The following is a 23565-nucleotide window of genomic DNA, read 5'->3' as shown; positions in this document are numbered from 1 at the left end:
TTTAGAATGGTTTAAAAATATTTTAGTACAAATCCCGATTATAGATACAGGATTTATATTTATTATATATAATATATAAATATAGCTATGGTTTACTGAGAGAATCTATGAAAGCAGTTTTATTACACTGTAACTTAAAGTAACAGTGAACAAATCTTAACAGGGTTCAAAATGTCTGGCATAAGTCAATCTTCAAGAATAGTTTGCATTATATTTATTAAAACACCAGGTCAGGTGAAGAGGCTTTTTTTTCCTGTTCCTACTTCATGTGCAATTTATTTTCTTAAGGAGTAAGCCTGTTTTTTAGTCTAAATTTCATCTGTGCATTTCACTTTACAGCTACTATTAGTTTATTAAATAAAAGTCCACAAGTGTCCTACCCATTTCCCATTGTTTCTGACACACCTTGATTTCTTTGGTTGAGCTACAGTTTAATTTAAGCTGTCTTGCTGGCTATTGGAAATTCATCTCGTAAAACATTAATAAAGTATATTTATACCTCCTATCACATTACTCTGCAATGTGTAACAAACTTTGTGAGTGTCTCTTAGAAATAATGTGAACAAAGTTGATATGTCAGCGTACAGTTTATAAGCAGCTGTTAATTCTATGTTGTTGAAGCATTATTGATGAATATGTTACCTTGCATTTCATGGTTTTATCATTCAAAATAAACATATACAGTTATAGATGTCAAATGGGCTGCTTGACTTTTGTCTCTGACCGTGGGGTTATGTTCGGGCTGTTTAAAATGCCACTAGCTCTCTCTGTGAGGTGGAACCTTTCCCTGAGACCAATTAGAAAACTAAATTATAAAGTTGGTAGCAGAACATCATGTAGCTGAATTGGATGGCTGTTTTAAGGAGCACAGTTAAAGTGAATCCGTTCTCATGTGACTTTTAAAGTGATTGTCTTTCCTTGCAACTGTTATCTGTGTTACTTAAACTACTCCCAACTACTGAGAGCAGTTTTTAATTAATAAATATACTTGTATATTGTAGGCTCAGATTTGTCATTTGAGGCCAGAAAACTTGGGAGAGATATTAAAACAATCTCACTGATTATACCATTACTCCATGCATAAATAATAGCTTTTAAAAGCTGCAGAAAACTAATCTGAAAAGTATTATAAATATATTTACTGTTCAATCAGATGGCCAGTATCTGCCCTTTGCACCAAAGAAATGAGAGGGTATATAATACATAGGGGTTAATATAACTGGTTATTGATTTTTTTCCATGTTTGTATTGTTCTTGTTTGGTGGGAAGTTAGCACAGTACCAGTTAAGGGTAAGGGGAATGGAGCAGTCGTGTGAGTGCAACACATAAAGTGTCTGTTAAAAGTATTTTTGAGCATTACACAAATATGCAACCCCACCATCAAAACATGTATTGCAGCACTATGAAATTTTGTTTGTGTAAACTTTGATCTTGGTAAACTGCTTCCTTTATTACATTATCATTCTCCTTTTATCTTGGTAAGAGATGACAAATGTGTTTGGTACCTGGTTGAGTAGATTATCACGACATCTTTGGAAGGCTGGAATAATTACTTCAATTTTGTGGGAGTCACTGCACTGGAAAAAATAACGGTTGAGGAGTTATAAATTTGACACTGAAACAGTCTGTGGCTGAAATATGCTCAAAAATGTATAAAAAAATAATTTTCACAACTGCTTAAACTGTGCTTGAAGTCTGTAATTTTGTATACAGATGACTCAAAATGAAATACTGACCTTATAATTATGCATGCAAACACGGTATTGCCACCCTCTCTACATGCATTCCATTCCCAAGACATATTTTAACATCACTCCCCATCATTTAAGATTGATTTTGCTATTATATAACGCCTTGGTGCGTCATGTATTATTGTGGTGGTGTGATGCTTCATTAATTGTCTGGTTTGCAACCTCCAGATTTTTTTCTAGTTTGTTACAGTAGAAACTATTAATAAAATTGTCTGCACTGTGTCAGTGTGCCACACATAATCTTCAGAATTTCGGTCTTTACTACCCTGAAACTATTTTTTTTATGTTGCAATGTATTTTTTTGTTGTTGCATTTTTTCCCCTTGATTTTTCACTCTTACATACTGAAATGTTTCCTGTATGAAAAGCAGGTGGCATTACAATCAATAACCTCGTTTATCTCTTTGTGATGAGCTGAACTGTGGCGTTATATAATACCAAAACTTTTAAAATAATGTATATCATATGTGAATAGAGAAGTGCATATTCAGAACTTTCTTCAAAATTCCAAGTTGTAGCTTTTGGTTTTTCATTTGGTACAATACATGTGCATGTTGTTGAGCTGTTCCATTTGAGCTTTAGAAGTTTCTTTCCCAGTTTTCTACAGTAATTTGCCCATTGACCTGTATGTGCTGTGGGTGGTGTAACTTTTTCTGTGGTAAATTTCACAATTGCAGTTATGGTGGGAGATAACTTCTTTTCTCAATATCATGCCTACCAATCTGTGCTTTGGTCCTTAAATTGTCTCCTTCCTTACCTGTGTTTTCCTTGTAGTATCAGAATAGAAAAAAATCGTGGGGATGGGTGTCTGTGAAAAAGCTTTCTTTTCAAAATTGCAAATAAATCAACCTAATTTGCAGCAGTAATGATTTGAAAAAGTTGCTGGATAGCAAAGCTAAGGTAATATTCTTTCTCCTACTCCATTGTATCTTCCAACACTGTAGAATGCTCTCTGCAGTTAGAAAAACACATATAATAGTACTAGCCTGTCTGAATGTCCCTGCTTTTCTAGAGGCAGTTGAGGGAACTGCTTCAGAACCACTTGGACGCCAGACACAACCCTTCATTTATTGCGAGGCTGATGCCCCTCTGATTTCCCTTTATTAATATATTGTTTTCTAGTGTGTGGATTAATTATTTGATATTGCAGTTGATGACATATGGGATATTATGACAGTCTTCCAATAGCAGGAAGAAAGTTTCTAATTATAAAACATTTGCATTGGTTTTATTGACGTTACAATTTATCTTAATTGTAACGTCAAGTTCAAGTGACTCTGTATTTATCCATTTTTGACAAGTTCCATGATTTTTATTACCTCTAAGAACCCCTTTTCTGTTATACTTAACTGTTTAAATTTCTTTAATATCCAGTGGTTTTAGAAAGTTAATGTATAATTACTTTCTTTCTCAAGGAAACTATATCATTGCTGCTTTTTCCTGGCAATTATTCCCACAAGTATATCTTATTTGTCAGTCCATCAATTTCTCAGTACTTTCTTCCATTCTTAAAAAGACTTTAGTGGCTGGGATTGGAAGAAAGCAATTATGTTGTCTATGCATAAATAGTAGAAAATGCATGAAATTGTGAGCATAGGTAATTTTTACTGATTCTCTTTAGAAAACCCTTAATTGAAGTGTAATTAGTAAAATATGAATAGAGATTTTGTGTAATCAAATAAATTAAAGTTTTGTTTCTGGTAGTTTTCATGGTCAAGAAAATCTGAAAATGTTAGTTTTAAGCAAAAGTTTTACAGTTAGTAGAACACTTAGAAGTACCAATTTCTAATATGAAGTAGGAAAAATGCACAAATTTGAGTAGCTGCATTCATTTAATGCATACTTTTCATTGTTTCCACTTCCATGTGCACTATAAAGCAGTTTCCGTGTAACTGATAAAGAGAAATTTAGAAGAGATTATAATGTCTTATTTCAGGACTTGACAGGTTTCACTCAGATACTTAAAAGAGAAGAATGTTTACACTTTCAGTTTTGCTCTTTTTTCTAAGGTCTTTTCAGTTGCTGCTTTCACAAGTTCTGTGCTTGCCATTAAAATACTTTTCCTTCACACATGCCAAGTTGATGCTTGCCTGGGGCATGTGACGCACCAACAGATCATTTCATGTGGGTAATTGCAATAGGTGTGGACATGACTTTGCAGACTAAAGCAGCTGGGGCAGAGGGCCTGCAATTTGACAAGGTTTTCTTTAAAGAACACATTTTTCCAAACAGATCAAGGTTGTAAATGCAAAGGGCCTTCTCCTCTGTGGGCTGTTTCAGGGAAATTAAACAACGCTGGGAATATCGAAGTAACTTTGCAGTACCCTTGCCCCATCCTTCCGTGTTTGTGGTGGTGCAGGCTCAGTTGCTGCATGCCTTGTTATTTTCTTTTCCCCTGCTACCTTTCTTCTTCCTCCTGCTTCCTGTTTTCACCTTTGTTTCTGCTCTTAGTTGTACCTTGCAGTCTTCACCTTGTGTTTTGCCTTTCATCTCCAAGTTGTTACATGTGTTGTCTTGGCCTGGAGTTCAGTTTCAGTATGAGATGTTCAGTTACAGGACACATTGCTCTTATGCAAAACAATTTAATTGCAATTTGAAGTGCACCTACCAGCTGAAGACTAAACATGTGGCCATATTAAAACAGGGAAGTCAAGAAAATATGAAGTCTTGTATTTTTCTTACTTTCTTCCTAATTTTTTTTTACATATGTATTTAAAACTCTGGCATTTCAGAGTGGGATTTGTTAGTTTGAATTTTTAATTCCATTTTTAATTCACTTTTCTCATTCCACTGTTGTGTGTTAAGAGTGTTACACTGCTGACAGCCATATGAAAGGAGAGATATTTAAACAAGGGCAGCTCAGATACAGTTGTGATTAACTGGATGGTTCAGTCCATGATGCTGCTACTTCCAGGCTATACAAGCTTTGCTCACCTGCTGAGATAACACAGGTCCAAAATGACAATGTAAATTACAGTATTTTGGAGGATTTTTACTTACTTGGAATTTAAAGGCACATACATTAAGATACATGAGCTGTAAAAGTATGGAAAAGTGGGTTTGGTAGTTTATATTTCTTTTAAATCTCAATGTAGACCTTTTTTGCTAGATTACTAGAAATTGCCCAGATGCTGTGTTAAACAATCAGTTTTAAGTGCAGCTTCAGTTTGGTCTGGAGACAGGTGCACTGGTTCTGACAAAGGATTGACAGGTTGGCTGTGGGGTTGTGATTGTGTTCACTTTTGTTGGGTTTGCTTGGTTTTGTGTTTATTTGTAACTGTGATATTTTAAATATATACAGATCAATTTATGATGTGGTTGTTTTGTTTCTGTTTCAGTTTATTTGTATTCTAAGGTGTGTGAATCCTTTGTTACTAAGTCTTGCTGGGCAGTATATAAACCAAACGATCAGGCAAATGTTTGAGGTTCTCATTAATGGTTTTCATTATTTCCCTGATATGGCTGCACTGATAGAAAGGTGTTAAGATGGCATCTGATCTGTTCTTCTGCTGAGATCAGCTGAAGCAGTTTCAGGTTGCTGGCTTCCCGTGTTTGGAGATAGCTAAAAAGTGATAGCAGACCACAATGCTTTGAGTAGACTTTTCTGCTTTACCAGTTTCTACCCAAATGCTTGCTGAAATCTAATATTAGGAGCTGAAAGGCTTGTTCTCTTGTTTCAGTTTTTGACACATACGGAAGTGTTGTTCATATATGACTGAAAGTTTAGTGCCAGGCTTCCTCTTGACTTCATCAGGGCTGCAGGCATTCTGAAGTTGTCTTCTAATTTTGCTCAGAGCAGCACGTCTGAATCTCCATTTCTTATGTCTAACATGGCAATCTTGTCCAAAGAATCCCATTCCCTCCTTTTTATGGAAGAAAAGAGCGGTTGTTTCTCTGTAGTTTTTCCTCAGACATAGTTCTGTTGTAAACGGGAGTGGCCACAAGTCCTTGTACTATAAAAAATTTCCCTGAGAGAATTTCTGGGTGAAATAGTCACAATACTAAAAAAGGGTGGTTTTATTTTCTAGTTTGGTTGGGCACAGGGTTTTCTGAAAACTATTACTTACGTTTCACAGAGATGATGCCCTGGGGTTAAATTTGTAGCTCTTAACCATTCTGGTGGTGTCAGTACTCCAGAAACATCTGGATAAGGTGATAAAGTTGCTCTCTGAGATCATGGAGATGCTTAATTTCACCATGGGGAAGTAGTGTGGACCAGTCCTCTAACACCAGATTGCTAGTTCTTCCTGGATTTCCTTTTCATTCTCAAATGAAATCTTAACTTTGAGATATCTACAAGTATCTGAAAACTGTCAGCACAATGGGTTATAGAACTGGATGCTCCTTCTCCTACTTATGAGTGTAGGTGGATGCTGCAAATAGTCAAAATGCTGACCTTTATGGCAGGCATCATGAGCAGTGTTTTGTTTGGGGATGCCCTGCCTACACCATGCTCCTCTAGGTAGGAAACACAATGTTCAGCCTTTTTGGTTTCTCAAGTTTCCTTAAGATTTTCCCTAAATTTCATTTGAGGGAAATGCATGGTTGGTGAAGTGGGGGAATCTGGCTGGGGACTTCATGGTGTGCTGTGTATTGAGTGCAGCATCTGCTGGGGGTGGCTGGGATGGGTGTCTCAGAACCAGCACTGGGGTTGTTGCACAGAGCTCTGCCCAAAGGCTGCCCTGCAGATCTGCAGCTTCTGGGCTGGGCTGCAGGAAGAGCCTGACTGCTTCTGCATAGCTCCTGTTGAGGAGATTGCTGTCCAGGGTCATTTAATAAAGAACCTTGAATAGTGGGGCTGGCCAAGAGAAGGTCTTTCTTCCTGAGAATTGCACATATGAGACCTTGTTGGCTGAGTTGATTTAGTAAGTCTGTTTAACTAAGGCTTATTCAGGATTTTGGCCTTCCAGACATATTAAAATAAAGAAATGCGTGCTGTGATGCTTGCTGACTTGGAAATTCAAAGAACTTTCTCACTGGCACAGTCAAGTGGGGCTTCAGAACAGTTAGCTGTCATACAGAGTATTTTTCTAAGGATTTTGATTTCCTTGCAGAGGAAGAATTGAAAGGAAATTACTTCAGACTAATGTATTTTTTAGTGGGAAGAAATTAATAGCTTGATATTCGGTTTTCTTCTTTCTGTAGTTCCTTTGAAATCTCCCTCTCCATTTATCAATCTGCTTTCTCTTGGCAGAGAGAGCCATGGTTCAAAATACACATTGGTGGCTGGGAAGATCATCCAGTTGGAATGAAATTCCTCTTGACTTTATGCTAATCAATTTATCAGTGATTATTTTAATGTGCCTTTTTCTTAAGCTTCATGTTAAATCAGCTCATCATACTAAGAAACCTGAAGCTAGAAAGTATTTTAAATAGCAACCACTCAGCAGAGGAATTCTGTGGTTAATAACTCTGAAATATGTTTCTCTATGTATTGGAAAGATAAATCCCTATAGAGATCTCTTCTACCACCACTGAATATAAGTAGTTAGATATTTTGTACTTAAATTTGGTATTGTATTTTATTAGCAAAGTTTCATCAGTGGCAGCATCAGTGCTTAAGACAAAAAGAAATCAGGTTGTAATCATGGATAATATAGAGAAATGTCAGGCACTCCAAATTCACTGACTGATAATTTAAGCAGCTTCTACTTGCACTTAGTAATCATAAGATGCCTCTTTTTGCCTCTCCTCAGAGCCTTGCCTGTGTGAGGATTGCCTTTAGGACTTCCTTAAATGCCTAGGTTTTTCCAAAGGAAAGGTCATTGAGCACATAATCTCAAAGCTTAGGCTTTGTGCATCTGTCACCATCTGACTGCACAGAAAAATCTCTAATATTCCTATGGTGTATCATGTCAGCATTTGTACAGACCATGTGGGTGTGATAACTTACACTTTTCCCCATGTTAATTGCTCAGAGATATTTGATAATTATGCTGCTTTTGTAACTCCTTGTCTGTCCTAAGGAAACTTGTTTAATCCATAAATGTGTAGCAGTTCAGTCCAAGAATAAGTGATAATCTCTCCACAGAACAAGAAGAAACCTCAACTACTTTTTGTAGCAAGTTTAAGGAAGTAGAAACTCATATAATCACGATTGTTTTCTAGAAAGTGTCTTTAAAATCACAGAAATATATAAGACCTCCCCCATATTTTTCTCATCACTTAAGAGAAAATGTTAGGGATCTCTAGAGTCTGACCAGCCATGGGACAGCAATTGATCTACAAGATAAATCTTGTTTGGTGGTCTTCTAGGGTTTTTTGTTAAAACATATAACCTGGGCAACAGCTTAAAAGAATTCTTCATGCTCTCTAAAGGAAAGATTAAAAATAGATTTGTATGTAGAATAATAAATGCTAAATTTTTTCATAATGGGTGAGAACAAAATAATGAAATTACTGAGTACAATTGGAGTTTTCTGATGATTTTTGATGTGTTTTGTAAGCATACAAGTTCCAGGGTAGTTCTCCCTTTTTCTTAATATGAAGTCAGTGTCTTCATAAGTACAGAGGCAAAGCTGTCTCAAGATAAGTAATGCATTGTCCTGACAACTGCTCTGTCAAAGTTACGCAGAGGAAAGGACAGTTTATAACCAGATTAAAATGTTAGGAGTCATAGTTGAAATATACTTTATACCAGCAAATTGTTATGCATTTACCTGTAAAACAGCAATGTGCTACTATTCATCAGGGGTTTTTACTCCTTACAAAGCTGAAAATACTTTAATACGTGTTTCTGCAATACAGTCATTTGGTTATGGCCCATTTTTCAAGTCCTGGGATATTCGTCTGAAATTACCTTCTCTTGATCATTTCATCAGTTCCTTTCTAATAAGTATCAATTCTGAGATCTCTCCTGAATGTACAATGTGTCCCTTTTCCACCTGTGTTCCCTGGATCTGCTTTTGCAAAACAAAGGAGTTTTGTCTTTCAGAGCGGGAAGTTCACAGGAAGTGAATCAGGAGGTGTCATTGATCTCACACTGGATGAAGAGGATGACAGCTGCTCTCAAGGTAGGTGAAAAATACTTTCCTAGCTGCAGGGATAGTTGAGCTACAAGTGTTATTTCATCCTTTGAATGGCAGAAAGGAATCAACTTCAGTTTCTGCTTAGTGTATTCTTTTCTTTGGTGTTTCAGTTAGATAGGACTCCTGTTCAAGAAATTATGTTAGATATTAAAGAAAAGGAATTTTGCTTGCAGTCTTAAAGACTTTTACTAATTTTTTTTTAAGCATTAGGGCTATCTGTGCATAAGTACCTCAGGCTTGGGGAGTAATTTGAGATGTTTGAGTTCTTGATGAACTTTTCAAAAGCTCTTCTAGATGTATTTATTTTTTCTGTTTACTGATTATAATTAAAGGCCTTTTAATTCTACAGTTGATATTTAGGCATTCGAGTACTACAACTTTAATCTTTTGTTTAACTAACACTTTATGTGCAAGAGTTTAAAGACCAAATGCAAACTATTGTTTGCTTTAGGACTGTATGCCAAGAGCAAAGTAAATATAGTCATGCTCTTGTGTACTTTGGCAGTTTCGATGCACTTCATCATTTAAAAGAACACATTTCTTTTTACATAAATCTTGTGTAAATGTAGGCCAGTCTAATTATAGTTAGCATTGGATTAGTGAAGAATGGTAGTACTTACAGAAGTAATGAGTCTCAACTTAAGGCCATGTGCCTGTGCTGTTATTTCCATTGGGAAAAAATCATATTTCTACTACTGGAGGTAAAATTTTCATTCTGTTTGGCCTCTTAATGCATGTCCCTGTGCTATATTCTGAAGTCCAGCCACCAAGAAGTTTGATTCCTCTGGAGAAACTTGATAATTATTTCTCTAGCTTGTGCATTCAAGTTCTACAAAAACATTCTTAATAACTTGGCTTGCTTTGCATTTGTATTACACGAATGTAGAAAATCATTTTGGCATGTGGTAGCATTTTTTCTAGTGAGAAATCATAGAGTTGTAGAATGGTTTGGGTTGGAAAGGATCTTTAAGTTGATGTCATTGCAACCCCCCTGCCATGAGCAGGGACACCTCCCACTAGCCCATGTTGCTCAAAGCCCCATCCAGCCTGGCCTTGAACAGTTCCATGTGATGTTATCACCAAAAAGGGAGTGTGTGAGGTACACAAGTATTAGGGAGGCATGATGCAATTCAGATTGCTGACTGTCTGCTTTTCACAGTGAATTGAGTATGAGCCAACAGTGTGTTCTCATTTCAATTTAAGTATTCCCCCAAACTGACACTGGTGGAACCACAGCTGAAATAGGGTGTCCAGTTCTGGCTCCCTTTTCTTCAAGCTCTGAAGAGTTGTGGTAGCACTGGAGGGGCCCCCACCGATGGTGTCAGGATGGTGAAGGCCTGGGGTGCATGACCTGAGAGCTGAGCAAGAGACAATGTCAGGGCAGCCTGCAGCTCCTGGGAGGATAGTTACAAAAATGACAGAGCACAACTCTCTTCAGCAGTGCCAAGGGATACATTAAGGAACTGTGGCCATGAACTACAAGTTCAGGAATGAGGAGGAAAGAAATCAGCATAGTGCTGCACAGAGGGAAGGTAGAAACTGTCCTATTGAATGTTTTTGAGATTTAGCAGGGCAAAACCACAGATCATTTGAATAAATTGCTATTGGCAATCCAGCTTCAACGAGAAATTGGACTGCACAGCCACCAGAGGTCCTTTTCAGCCAGGAGTTTGACTTGACAAGCTGAGTGGCAGAATAGCTGAGGCAAACAAGTTTTTATCACTGTCATCTCTTCTGAGGGTTAGTTCTCAAAAAGATAAAAAAGTGGTTACCGTAAGACTGTGCAAGCCTGTCAGACAAGGTTAACCTCCCCAGTCCTATTTAATATTTTGTAAAAGACACCCAGCAGATAGATGAAAATGGATTTGGGGTATATTTTAAAGTAGCATGTCACAGTATTGTAATATATTTCAGCTAATATTTTTCCATCTTAAAAGTTTCTGAAAATAACATTTTCTCTTCCTAAGTGCATTAAGTAGATGCTCACCTCACAATTGCCACAAAAGATCAATACCACAGTTGCACATACAATTGTAAGACTGCTTCTGTAGGTAGGAGTGCTACAGAGTCGTAGCTCCATTGCAGCTTAATTCTTCCTCAGTTTCTTTGTTGGGGCTTGAGCCAGTATCTTAAAAATTTATCCAGTGGGATATTCTGAGATTCTTTCCCCTTAATGTCAGGTCTTAGAATACTGTCCTTCCATTAGGAGGAAGGTTAGTGGAGTACTTTTGTGCTGGGTTAGCTCCCCTGGGTCTCTTCCCTGCAAAGCAGAAGCTGATTGTCTGAAGCCAATGCAGATTAGTTGATGTTTAGAATTTGTGTGAGAAGTCAGTGGTTTTTAATATGTGCTGTAGAAACATAGGAAGCCCTAATAAAAGCTTGAGTTTCACCCTGCAGTGAGAACAGCACTTAGGATTTTGGAGCAAGATTCTCAGGAATGTGTTCTGATAGAAACTTCAAGGTTAAACAGAGGAAGAGTACAGTTGTAAGAGCTTTTGCATGATCATAATCATCTGTATACCTTTGGCCAAGTATTTTTTCCACTGAAGTTCATTTACAGCAAATGTGAAGCAGGTTTTATTTTCTCCCAGATTTACACAACCTCAGGATAGAAAATACTTTCAGCATTATGGTGTTTCCTGCAGGAATATTAGCTCAATACTAATTCAAATTCAAGATCAACACTTAGTGTTGTTGGGAACATCAGTTCCTGATTGTCTTTTACAGCATTGTAACCGACATAAAAAGTAAGCCTAATGCTGCTACTTGTAAAAGGTATGTGAATAGATCTTATTATCTGCTAATATCTAATAACATCTTCTGATTTGTGCAAAAATTATGAATGAAGAGGGTGTGTAATTTTTGAGAAACCATGTTAAGAGTAATCTAGATGCTTTTCTCTCTGCAAGTATCTTGCAATACTTGCACTTTGGACCTTGCTGGCCTTTTTATAAAAGGATCATCAAATAATTTTGTATTAATATTGAAACAATTATTAGATTTAGTCTAAAGTGGGTCTGTAGTCTAAGAAAGATTCCTAAATGTACTCTTAAAACAGCTATGTTCTGCTTTTTCATTATTTTGTAAGAAAATTATTATATACATAATCAGTGTTTTATTTTATAAGGTGTTTTATCTAGTTAACAAATCTATAGTTCTCTGGATAATTTTTTTCTTATTCTTGAGCATGCCTGTGGCATGCTTGGTGTTCTGTAATCCACCTATACCAGTTACGAACCAGAACACTGTTCAAAACTCCTTTATGCTATAACTGCAGTGTTGTAGACTGTTTCTGGCATGGAAATTAGTCCCTCTTCTGATTTGTGTGTTAGAGTAGGAGTTTTGCTTACACCTTCAGTAGTAACAGTTTCCATTTTATGCTTATTTCCATAAATCTTACCTTTCTGTGTCCTCTAGGTCCAAGGTTGTTGTGAATATGATGCTGTGTACATTTAGTATTGGAAACTGTTCCATAATGACTTCTAACCTTAGTCCTGTGCTAACTATGTACCCAGTCTTCCTCACTATTTTTTTTTTTTGCTTATATTGCCTTTGCCTCTTTTATTTCCATTTATTTAATGAAGTCTAGTTAGTTATCTGTCATCATTTCCTGTGGGTGGTGCAATGCTGACCTAGTTTCCAGTCACTGGAATGTCAGCAGGGCTCTTCTTGATTTGTCAAGGGTAAATGAACTTGCTCAGTGTGAAATCAAAAACAAAAGCAAAACTGGAAAAGCCCTCTTGTTTGTCCAGACTGTCATCTTTCCTTGAACCACATTTACAGCAGTAGGCTGTAAAGGTGTTGTTGCACTGTAAGTGCATCTTGTAAGTCATGAGTAAGAAGGCACTCACATCACTGAAATTATTCAGTGGAAGTTGAGATGTGCAGCAGTCTCTAAATATTTGAAGTTAAAACAGATGTGTATATGTGTAGGAATCTCTTTGGAGTCAAGAAGTTTATTGAACACTGGGAAATCTTTCATAATCGATGACAATAAAAGAAGCTTGAACCAAGCACAAGGCTCATTAGTTAATCAAAGAGCAGGAAGGATCTCACCTTTTGTTTTCAAAATAAGCATCCCTTCACTGCTCCTTCTATAGATTTTGGGGGAAAAAAACCCAAACAAAAAAATCACAGTATATTTTCATCCAGTGGCTTCAGTGAAGTAGCTTGGCTGTTGAGTCGACAGAAAAACAGTATGGGCTGTGTTTTATTCTTGAGGTCTTGAATTTGGTATATGATCTGGGGGTGACTATGCTGGTGTTGGGTTGATGGTTGGACTAGATGATCTTTAAGGCCTCTTCCAACCTTGATGATTCTGTGATTCTGTAATTATGTCTCATAGAATCATAGAGCAGTGTGTGAAGGGTACTGCTACTTCAAGCTGTTGGCAGCTAGTGTTAAACACAGCTCAGGGAGACCATCCAAACAGTCTTAAACTGCCAGAAATCCCAACACTCTGAGCTATGGTAGCATTAACCCTCTTAATGCTTTCAAATCTAGTTGGTATACTTAACTGAACATTTTAAATGTGGTCCTCACTATATTATTCTATTTTCTCAAGAGTAAAATGAGGATTTACATATTGTCATCTTTATATTCTATGCTCTTTTACTAAATTAGTGGCTGATGTATGTACAGTTTTATTAGGGGAGAATCCTTTTGAGTAGCAGTCCTTAAAATCTACTCTTTTATCTTGTGGTGTTTAGTTCTTCAGTGGTGAGTGCCTGCTCTGACCATTTCTGCTTTAATGTCCAGATGAAAGCTTCTCAATTTTTCTTAGTTCAACTTGTGCAAAGTCTTGATTACATACAGACTTGCACTCTAATTAATATTTTATATAGTCACAAATAAACTAAAGAAGGAAAAAATATTGCAGTAGTAAGCTACAGATACAGGCAATATTTGTCAGTATCACAAGTCAGTAAGTCATGTTGAGGAGGGTGTCAATGTGATAAAACAAATTTTCTTTTTAAAATTTTCTGTAAATAATAAAGCAATTTCCCCCTTTTTAAGTAAATACTGTGAAAATTCAAAATAGCAGCAAGAGGACTAACAGATCAAAAAAAGAAAAGAGTCAGCAAATAAAAAGATGTAAACATCAAAGGTAGACAAGATTTATTTAGGGAACAAAATTTGAGTACTGCAGTGTTCAGGCCTTTAAAGGTTTTAGGATTTGCTTTTAGTAACAACTTTTAAAGACTTTGGCACAGTGTTCCCTTGAGTTCAGGTTTCCAAATTGCTCTGAAATATGCAGACTTCATGATAATAGAATAAAACACTGTAGAATGTGTCTGGGCAGGGGAAATTGCAGGGATGAAAGTAAGAAGATTTAAATGAGTTTTCTGCAGATTTGTTTGCATAAGCAAAAAAGGTCAGAGAAATGTCATGCTTCGAATATCCTCACCAGTCTGTAAATGGGAGAGGGAGGAAAGGATTGTAAAACTCCGTGGTGCTTGGAATTGTGATTCAGAAATAAAATCTTCTGTTTGCTATTGCCTATATGTTTTGTTTCTTTTAAAGCAGATGGCAAGAAGCAGAAGCAGAACCAGAGCCAGGCACCTGTGCCAGGACTGAGCCTGCCCACCCAGCCCTTGACTCGCCCCCTGCAGCCTTTGCCACCTTTGCAGCCAAGCCCTGTGCAGCAGCCGGGTGTGCCAACAAGCGGCCCTTCCCAGACCACCATCCATGTATTACCAACAGGTAACTTCATTTGGCATCACTGAGTGAGTGCAGTGGCTGCTTTTTTCCTTGAATTAGACTGCTGTGTGCTCTACATTTTGCTAATCTTTCAAAGTGAATATGCAGAATGTTTGAGTCACTTCATAATCTTTCATTCTAGTCGGTTTCCCATAACATTTTTTCTTTTAAACTGATAAAGGGGAAGGATAGTACTATTGATTTGAAAAGAATTCAGGATCAATTTTATTTATGGAGAGGAAAAAATCCTGCTAAGGATAGTCATGGAGGTTATTAAATACACTACTGTTGGTAAAAGTGAAGGAGAAGCAACCTGTACCTTCTTTAAGTAACGGGGGAAAAAACATTATCAGCATCACTCCTGTGTCTGACCCTTGGCAGTTAATTCTTTTGGCAGAGGGAATGGCAAGGCTGACATTGAAGTTCTAGCCCTAGTTAAATATTACTTTGCAGTGTGATTATGTTTTCCCCTGTCTAAAGAAACATGGATCTTCTTTTTTTCTTTCTTTTATTATTTTTCTGTAGGTGATTGCTGAAGATTAGTTGGCATTGGAATTACCTTATGATTACTATGTTCTGCAGACTCCTTGATGGATTTTATATTCTTCCACTGTCCTTACACGCAAGACCTTTGCAGGGAGTGGGGAAGATATTATATTTATCTTTTCTGTTAGGAAGCTGTATATATATTGACTTTAATATTTCAGTAAAATACCGTTTAGGCTGTTTTTGCTTCTCTTGCACTACCCAAAGCAGACACAGTTGTTATTTGACATGGCTCAGATGAGTCAGTTTTCCAAAGGACATGTGTACTCTGGAATAGGCATATGGCTTTGACTCATGGAATTCAGATTTAGGGTGTGCTCTGTCTGTTTTTCAGCGTCGACAGCGGTGAATGTAACTCATCGGCCCGTGGCTCCAGCTAATCCCAAGCTTCCTATCCCAAGAGCCCCTGCTAACCATCAGGTGGTCTATACCACTATTCCTGCCCCACCAGCTCAGAATCCTGTAAGAGGAGCTGTCATGACCAGCCCGGGCTTAAGGCCAGTCACCCCCCAGACTGGAGGTAAGGGATGATTCCTTCCATGTGCTTCTTACCGTGACACAGCATGGTACGTTCTACCTCATGCATGTGGCATTTATGTTTTTGGTTTGGATGTGTTGTTTGGTCTTTTTGCAATGCTGGTATTAGTTAGAGAGTTTAGGGGTTTTTTCCCAGTTTATAGAATTTAGAAAATTCTCAAGCTACTAAGAAATTCTATTTGCAGCTATGTGAATGAGGAGAAATTGGAGTTAAGTCATCCCAGGCACTAGCTCTGCCAGTTAAGTATCTGTGGTTAACACACCCCATACTTTACAAGGCAGTGGAAGGTAATATGACAAGCATCACTGTAGAAAATGATGTTTGATTTCCTGTCTAAAAGTTGTATTTCTACCAGGCACCCTAGTGTAATTCCTTAGCAATCTCTGATGTCCTGTGCTCAGCAAATTTCTTTCCTTTCTCAAGGCCTCAAGAGATTAAATTTCTCACCAGATGTATCAGAAATTGATATGTGCTTGAGTTTCCTTGAAATGTTGGCAAGTTCCCCTTGACTTTGCAAATGCATAAGTGATACCTTCTCCTAGCAATAAATTCATTTTCTGAAATGAGTAATAAATGTCAAAAATAAAGAACTTAAATGATATTTTGTTACAAAGTGGTGGATTTTAACTGGTTTTTTTGGCTCCCCACAATTTCTACACTGTGGTTGTTTTAACACCTTTATGTTTAACATAAATTTCCCTGTTTTATGAGTATGTGCCTATCTTTGTGATGTCCTGGTAGTAATGCTGCTACTGATGTATATTGATTTATGTTATCATTGCAACAGCCTTTAGTGCCAGTAACAGATGCTTCTTGAGTAAGAGCGCTGCTGCACTTTGTCTTTGAAAAATTGATTGTGAGAACCCATCCAAAGTGTTTTGCAAATTGCAGTTTTGTACTTCTGCCTCAAGTGAGTAGTATCCCTACCTAGAAGTGATGCTATGTTTGTATCTTATATCTTATTAAAGCATTTCTGACCATCTTCAGATGGTTGTAGTTTCCTGAGACAGAGCTTCAGTCATATTAAACCAGTGTATCTTACCAGGTTCTCACAGAGGAGAAATAGCCAGCTCAGGTTACAGTTTAAACCACAGGAGTTCACACAGGCTTCATCAGCTTCTTAGAGAGACTCCAATAAGAAAAAGATATAAATCACCTGCCCAGTGTTTAGCACTTTATAATTAAAGCATTAAGATTCAGCACTGAGCTCCCTGCCTTGCACTCACAGATTACACAGACTTCTGACCGTCATTCCCTATGGATTGTAGTTTGATGTGTGTTTATGAAGAAAAGAAATTGCCATACAATAACTGTGGTTTCCTGATAATGTGTTGCTTTGTGAGCTGGTCTTCTGGAGTATTAGAATGCTTCAGTCTTACACAAGTGTAGAACTAGGGTATTGTAGAGATTGCCTCAAACCTTGTATTTCTCAGCAGAAATGGAGGGATAACCCAGGCAATCCATAACAATGAGCAAAGGCTTTGAGTTCACAGAACATAAATGTTCCAACAGTGAATAGATAAAGTGTTTTTTTAAGATAATTAGATGTGGTATAAAATGAATGAAAATTTGGTAGCTTGCAAGAGTTTTGGCTATTATTTACAAGGCTGTAAAACAGTCTAGTTTATTCCTGCCAGGCAGGTTAGTTTGCTGTGGGAATGACTGAAATGGTGATGCCTGTGAGTAGTGTCCATCGTGGAGTCTGTTCTGGGAGGCAGGACAAGATTCTTGGACAGTGACTTAGCTTTTTTGCTTTCAGTGTCATCCACAGCACAGCCTTCTGAGTGAATAACATTGTGCTGCAGCAGCATTTCTCTTTTCCTTTCTGAATCCCAAAATGATGTAATTGTTCTTTTCATACTTAAGCTCCCTGTATCTCCCACGCTTCTCCTCCTCACCCATTTCTTTCATGCTACAGTGTGCTAAAACAACATTCTGTCCCATCTGCAAACACAAGCGCTCGCTCTGTCTCACTTTTACAGCTTCAGGGGATGGGAGGTGACTTTGTTGTTACACAGTGCTTCATCGGTCTGCTGGCAGCTGGAGGAGTCTGTCTGAAATTCGGCTTCATGCAGCAGAACCAAGGAGTTGGTCTTCCAATGTTCTGTTTAGCTGCCTGTAAGTACTGAGTGAAGCATTGAATGCTCAGTGTTCGTTGTGCTCCTTGCAGGTGTGACTGTGCGGATGCCTCAGACGACCTACGTGGTGAACAACGGGCTGGCTCTGGGCTCGGGCGCGCCTCAGCTCACGGTGCACCACCGACCGCCGCCACAAGCGCACACGGTGAGTGGGGCTCCCCGGTCACCTCCTCCAATGTACAGCCTTGTCTCTGCACTGCCACTCTCAGGCTGCTCTTAGTGTGAGCTGCAGAGCACTCAAATGCCTTGTTGACACTCCACAGCCAATTCTGGGCATGGCACCACCCAGTCACCTACAGCAGCACCTGCCCAGAATGGTAAAAGCTGTGCAATCTGTTAGCTCACCCTGGCCTTCTCCAAATTACCAGGAGAACATACTGAAAATTAGTGCATGAGTTGTCTGCAGGTGACTCATGGAGTCAAGCATACAGAAAAACTGCCAGTAAAATGTTTTGTCATGGTTTGGCTATGAATTGGGTGGCCACTTTTTAGTACAGCTCTTTGCAAAACTGAGTTAGGAGAACAAGGTGCAGACCAAATCTCCAAGGTTGCCAACTCCTAAACTCCAGAGGTTTTTAGTCAGTGTTGAGGGTGATCACTTCTGCATCACCTAAAACCCCTTTTGGTTAGAATTGGAGAATTTTCTCTAACACATTTAATTTCATTTCAACTACATTACCTGTACACCCAATGTTGGGCGGTCACATTACTTACAGTGTCCTGAAATGGTAAATATATTGTCAGGAAGGTGGCTTACCATCCTTTCAGTCTAGACATAATCAACTCAGTGCACTTGTCCATGATAAATAATGAGAATAAAGGAAGCAGATATCACACAGAACACTTAAGATGCCAAAAACTACCCCAGGTTCCAACCTGAAAGATCTCAGGCTTGAAGCATGGTAACCACATTCCTAAATTCATCTTAACTAATACAAATTAGGGACCTAGGACTGTTTTTGCAGTATAAAAAAGAAGTATCACTGGAAAGACACATTTGTGCCCTCATTTCAAAATTTTCTGGAAAGTGAGGCTGAGCTTTTGTCATCAATTTAAAGTGATAGAATCTATATGGCATCATTACCCTGTCTTCCTTTTGTGACTGAGTACCTGTCTGTAGAAGAGAGGATGAGTTGTCAGCTTAATGCCCTGTCTGGGGTGTTGGGTAACGTGGGAACAGCAGCTCAAATGTAGATTGGTTCAAAGTCACTGTGAACCTGCTTGCCTAGTCCTGGTAAAGGGCACAGTGTTGAGTTCATCCCCCCTGGCTGGGAAGCAAAGAAGATACAGGGAAATTACTGTGGCAATGTCATTCGCACAACTAGGGATTTAAATATTAATAATGTAAAAATTTATGGCATCCTTGCTCGCACCCCTTCTCATAATTTGCAGCTGCTGCCTTGCCTGTGCACACAGGACTGAGAGTTCTGATGGCTGGGTGACTGCACGCTCATTTCCTTCCAGTTACCTGGGGAATGATGAATTAAAGGCTCCTTCCATTGCTGTAGATCCTGACCTTTCCCTTATTGCTCTTGTGCTGCTTAGGAGCCACCACGCCCCATACATCCCGCTCCACTTCCAGAGGCACCGCAGCCACCACGTCTGCCCCCCGAGGCCGCCAACACTTCTCCACCTCAAAAGCCACAGCTGAAGCTGGCCCGGGTACAGAGCCAGAATGGGATTGTGCTGTCGTGGAGCGTGATGGAGGTGGACCGGAGCTGTGCCACCGTGGACAGTTACCACCTGTATGCCTACCATGAGGACCCCAGCGCCACCATGGCCTCGCAGTGGAAGAAGATCGGGGAGGTGAAGGCGCTGCCGCTGCCCATGGCGTGCACCCTGACTCAGTTCGTGTCTGGCAGCAAATACTACTTTGCAGTCCGGGCTAAGGATGTCTATGGACGCTTTGGACCCTTCTGTGACCCCCAGTCCACAGATGTGATCTCTTCCCAGAGCAGTTAAACTAGAGATCTTTAGACCCTTGAAACCTGTCCTGCTATCAAGAATTACCCCAGTTCTGGGAGGAGTTGATCCCATGCATGCAATTCACCTTTAAATCCACTCTGCAGGATTATTTTAGTCAGTTGTGTGATACACTACATGCACTCAGAACCAACAGGAAAATAAAGTCTGACCTGCAGCAAGAGAGCCTGTTTTTTCTAAATAGTTAATGCCATTGGCCATTTGAAAATTTTGTTTTTCCTTCCATGACAGGTGTTCCACCTAGATACCTACTATCCTTTATTGAAGAGCATCCTGAATGCCTGGGGTTCTGCCTCAGAATGGAAACAAAATAGTAAATTGCAGTTTGTCTGAAGTAAAACATCTACATCTGTAATGTCTATTGACACAAGGGCAAAAACGATCTGCCTCTTGCCCCCCTCAGCATTCTGTGACATAACATGAAGGGTGATTCAAGGTCTCACTTTTTGTACTGGAGGCTTGAGTGGTCTGGTCTTACCTTACAAACTGTAATAAGCTCTCTGAGGGGAGGAAGGGAACTTGAGTCTGGCCAGGAACCAGTGTAAATTTGGAGGTGGTGGAGAAAAAAGAATAATTAACCCACAACCTCCTACCTCTTATAAGTAAGAATGCTCCTTTATTTTCACTATCCTCCCCTACTCACCCTGGGAGCATTCCCAGATCTGAAACTGGATTGTAAAGTCTCCATTCACACCTTGATAGTTCTGGCAATTTCTCTGTTCCTCCCCTCATACATCCAGCCCTATTTTTTAGATTTATTTTGTGCCTTAAAGAATAATTTCAGAAATAAAATGTAGCCAGATACCTTGTGGTGTTCTTTTATTTGCTTGGAGTTATTTTTCCTTTTACCCTTCTAGTCTTCTATCAGTGCTTCTCATTTTCCAGGCCTGCAGTGATTACTGTTTATGTAAAGAGTAATCTTTATCTGTAAAAAGAAAGTGTAACATCTGCTGATTGTGAATTTGTTCTTATCTGCGATATCACTCAACCCTTTCTTTACTGAGTAGTTGTTTTCGTCCTGTCAAGAATATTGAGTATACAGACATTATTTTCCACCAGAGCCTTTCCTGGTTCTTTTGGGAAAGCTGCAATTCAGCCAAAGAAGAAACCCCCGTGGTGCAGTGCCATGAAAGCTTCTGCCTGTTTGGATGCTCAGTGAGTACAAAAGGAGGAGCTGCTTCCCAGTGTGCGTCTCTCCCATCACCTGCCTGCCTCTGCAGAAAGCAGACATAGCCAAGGGGGTTTTAGAAACTGTTTTAGACACTGGCCTGAACCTTGTGAGCGACTGCAAATGTTAATAGATGCTTTCATGATGTTTCTGAGCTAAGAAATTGGTGCATCTCCCCCGCTGTCATTGACTTGTTAAACTTGCTTTATGCAGAACAAAATTGTAATGCACCTGGACAAGAAAGTAGATGTGAGGATTGAATTTTGGCTGTTTTCAGTTGCATTCCTACCCTGTAGAACTAAACAATGGGTTTAGAGGGGAAAGATTTTTTTTAATCCACTTCACCATATAGCAAAGCTGCAGACTGTGACGTTTTGTCATTTCAGTGGTTTCTCAAAACCAGCATGCTGAAGTGTGAGGCAAGATTGAAAAAGTATCACAGAAGTTAAATCCTCAAACAGGGTTGAAATATTCTAAGAGATTATGGGTTCTGTAGCTGTGGTTCCTTTGTTTAGAACCTTTACAATGAAAGAAATGGCAATGTAGACGTCGGTCTGATGTACTGCACTACTTCATGTAGCTGGGAGTGTCACTTCTCTCAGGTGAGTTATGGATATTCTCTGTATGAAAACTTGCATTTAAAAGTTGATTTTGGCAAGCAAAACTTCTGGCTTAATCCAAGTATCCTCAGAGAAGGTTCACACTGTATATGAACAATGTGTAACCTTTCCTTTGATCTGCAGTTGTCCCTGTATTTCTGGTGCTATTATCAAAAGCTCCTTGAATTTTTCTGTGTTTAAGTAAATGTTCTGTTTGCTTATTTTAAGGAATAATTACTTAATAATGCATTTAGATTGTTTGTGGAAGTAGACTAAATTACGGTCCTTATAAAGACAGTTCTGTAATACAGATTAGAACGGGTATTTCCAGTTGATGGCTGTCAAGTTCTTGGGCAATTTTTTGTTAATGATGTGTCTTTGAGGTGGTACCAAAGAGCCTTTGGCTGTATTAGTAGTATGAAGTTTTACAGTTTGAAAGTTGAAATAAACATGAGGATACAACCTAGAACTTCATTTATTTAGTTGTGATTCCAGCCCAAACTATAAGTGAGCTTTGTTATAGTTTGACTTCCATTTAGATATCCCTCGTTAGGTTTGTCTCCTTTGGGATAGGCAGGGGGTGAAAGTCCTGCATTAAAGTATTTTCTTTCCTCCAGTGGAGGTATTAATAGGGATGGTGTGTCATTCCCTTTGGAGGTTTTGTGGGCTGCATCATTAGAGAAAGAAGATTCATACTTACTTACTAAAGATTTAGTTCTTTGCTGAACTGACTGTAAAAACTGGCTTCTGTCTTACCAGATCCATTTCTGGCCTGTATGGCAGCAGTTCTGGGTTTTTGGCAGGATTTTGTGAGACACTTTGTTGACCAAAGACATTGCAGCTCTGGAGTGAATGATCACTTCCCTGTTGTTTCATCCCAGCAGGGCTGTTAAAGGTCGAATTTCAGTATCTTGAGCAAGTACTGGTGGAGAAATGTGTGATAAAGCACACCTTGACTTTGAGTTGGTGTGGAGACCTCCAAGAGAGCTGGTCCCTAAATCACTGATGCCCAAAGAGAAAACTATGCCAGTTTTGTGCAGTCACTGTCACTGTGGAGCAGATCTCTGCAGTGAGTTGCTAACAAACACGAGTAGTGCTTAATTCCTTACCTCATGGCAGTTTTTCCCATGTAGTCGAATGGCTGATGGTTTTATTTCCTTTACCTCCCAGAATGCTTAAAACTATTGAGAGGCTTTCTGCTAGCAACAATCAATCAGAAACAATTTGTTTCTTTTATAGACTTTATTTGAAAGTATAACCAAAATATTTGGCAACATTCAGTACAGGTCTGTTAATACTGTGCTTCTAGACTGGTCTCTTCTTTAATGAAAAGTATCAATCACTGAAGCCTTCCAATAATCCACTTTTAAATATGCTAAAAATTTCTATATGGTTTTTAAGTGGAATTGTTGAGTTTGGTTTCTTCTCTGCACTTATTGCAAATTTTTCCATCTTTCAATAGCTTGGTATAAAGTTGTTCCTGACTCTGTGTCTGAATTCTGTGATTCTGTGTTTCGCTGTTGCCTCTGGACACATGACATTTAAGCAGTGCTGCCTTGGACTGAGTTGCCCAGGTTTTAGCAAATACTGCTAAAACAGTTGTGTTTTCCATCCTCATTTACTTTTGGGTGTGCTTTAGGTTTGAATTGTTTTCTCTGTGTGTGACACAAGGGCATCTGGATGTCCAAGTTGAAAGTAATTTGAGTTGGTTCCTCTACTTGGAGAGTAGCCCTGCTGTGGAGTGCTGATGGCAAAATGGCTTTCTGCATTTCTCCTAGTTACAGCTTCACTGGCCTGTTTTATTGCAGTGTGGCTAAAAAACTATTGGATACAAAAACATAAATGCTAGGAGGGGACAGACTGCAGACTGCATCAGTACTGTCTCCAGTGACAGCTTCAGAAAACACAAGGATGCAGATCTCCCAGCCTGTAATTATTTCCATGCTCTGAGCACCTTCCCCTATGCATTGGTCTGACATTGCTCCTTGGAATTGTTTGTGCTGCCCTTGGCCATGTTAGATCACTGAGCACAAGCACTGACACCCATTCCCAAGGCTTTTAGCACAAGGCTGGAAACACTCATGGTGTTCTCCCTGTGAAATTTAGAGGTCTTAC

The 23565-nt window shown here is 38.9% G+C and overlaps 1 protein-coding gene across 2 annotated transcripts in view; it reads left to right on the top strand.

Moving 5' to 3' along the window:
- ATF7IP (activating transcription factor 7 interacting protein) overlaps positions 1 to 20487 on the top strand; it is an 84529-nt gene extending 64042 nt beyond the window's left edge. The window contains exons 13-17 of one of the 2 annotated variants that reach the window (XM_014268228.3): positions 8685 to 8763; positions 14305 to 14481; positions 15359 to 15544; positions 17733 to 17845; positions 19246 to 20487. In XM_014268228.3, the coding sequence (XP_014123703.2) occupies positions 8685 to 8763; positions 14305 to 14481; positions 15359 to 15544; positions 17733 to 17845; positions 19246 to 19662 (972 nt within the window). In that variant the 3' untranslated portion in view covers positions 19663 to 20487. Of the gene's footprint in view, positions 1 to 8684; positions 8764 to 14301; positions 14482 to 15358; positions 15545 to 17732; positions 17846 to 19245 lie in introns of both variants that reach the window. The other variant, XM_014268227.3, reaches the window with a different exon arrangement.
- The last annotated feature ends 3078 nt before the right edge of the window (positions 20488 to 23565 follow it).

This window comes from Zonotrichia albicollis, chromosome 4 (assembly GCF_047830755.1).
Source record: "Zonotrichia albicollis isolate bZonAlb1 chromosome 4, bZonAlb1.hap1, whole genome shotgun sequence".
Lineage (NCBI taxonomy): Eukaryota > Metazoa > Chordata > Aves > Passeriformes > Passerellidae > Zonotrichia > Zonotrichia albicollis.
Note: the sequence above shows the minus strand (reverse complement) of the source record. Positions and strands in the feature narration are given on the sequence as shown.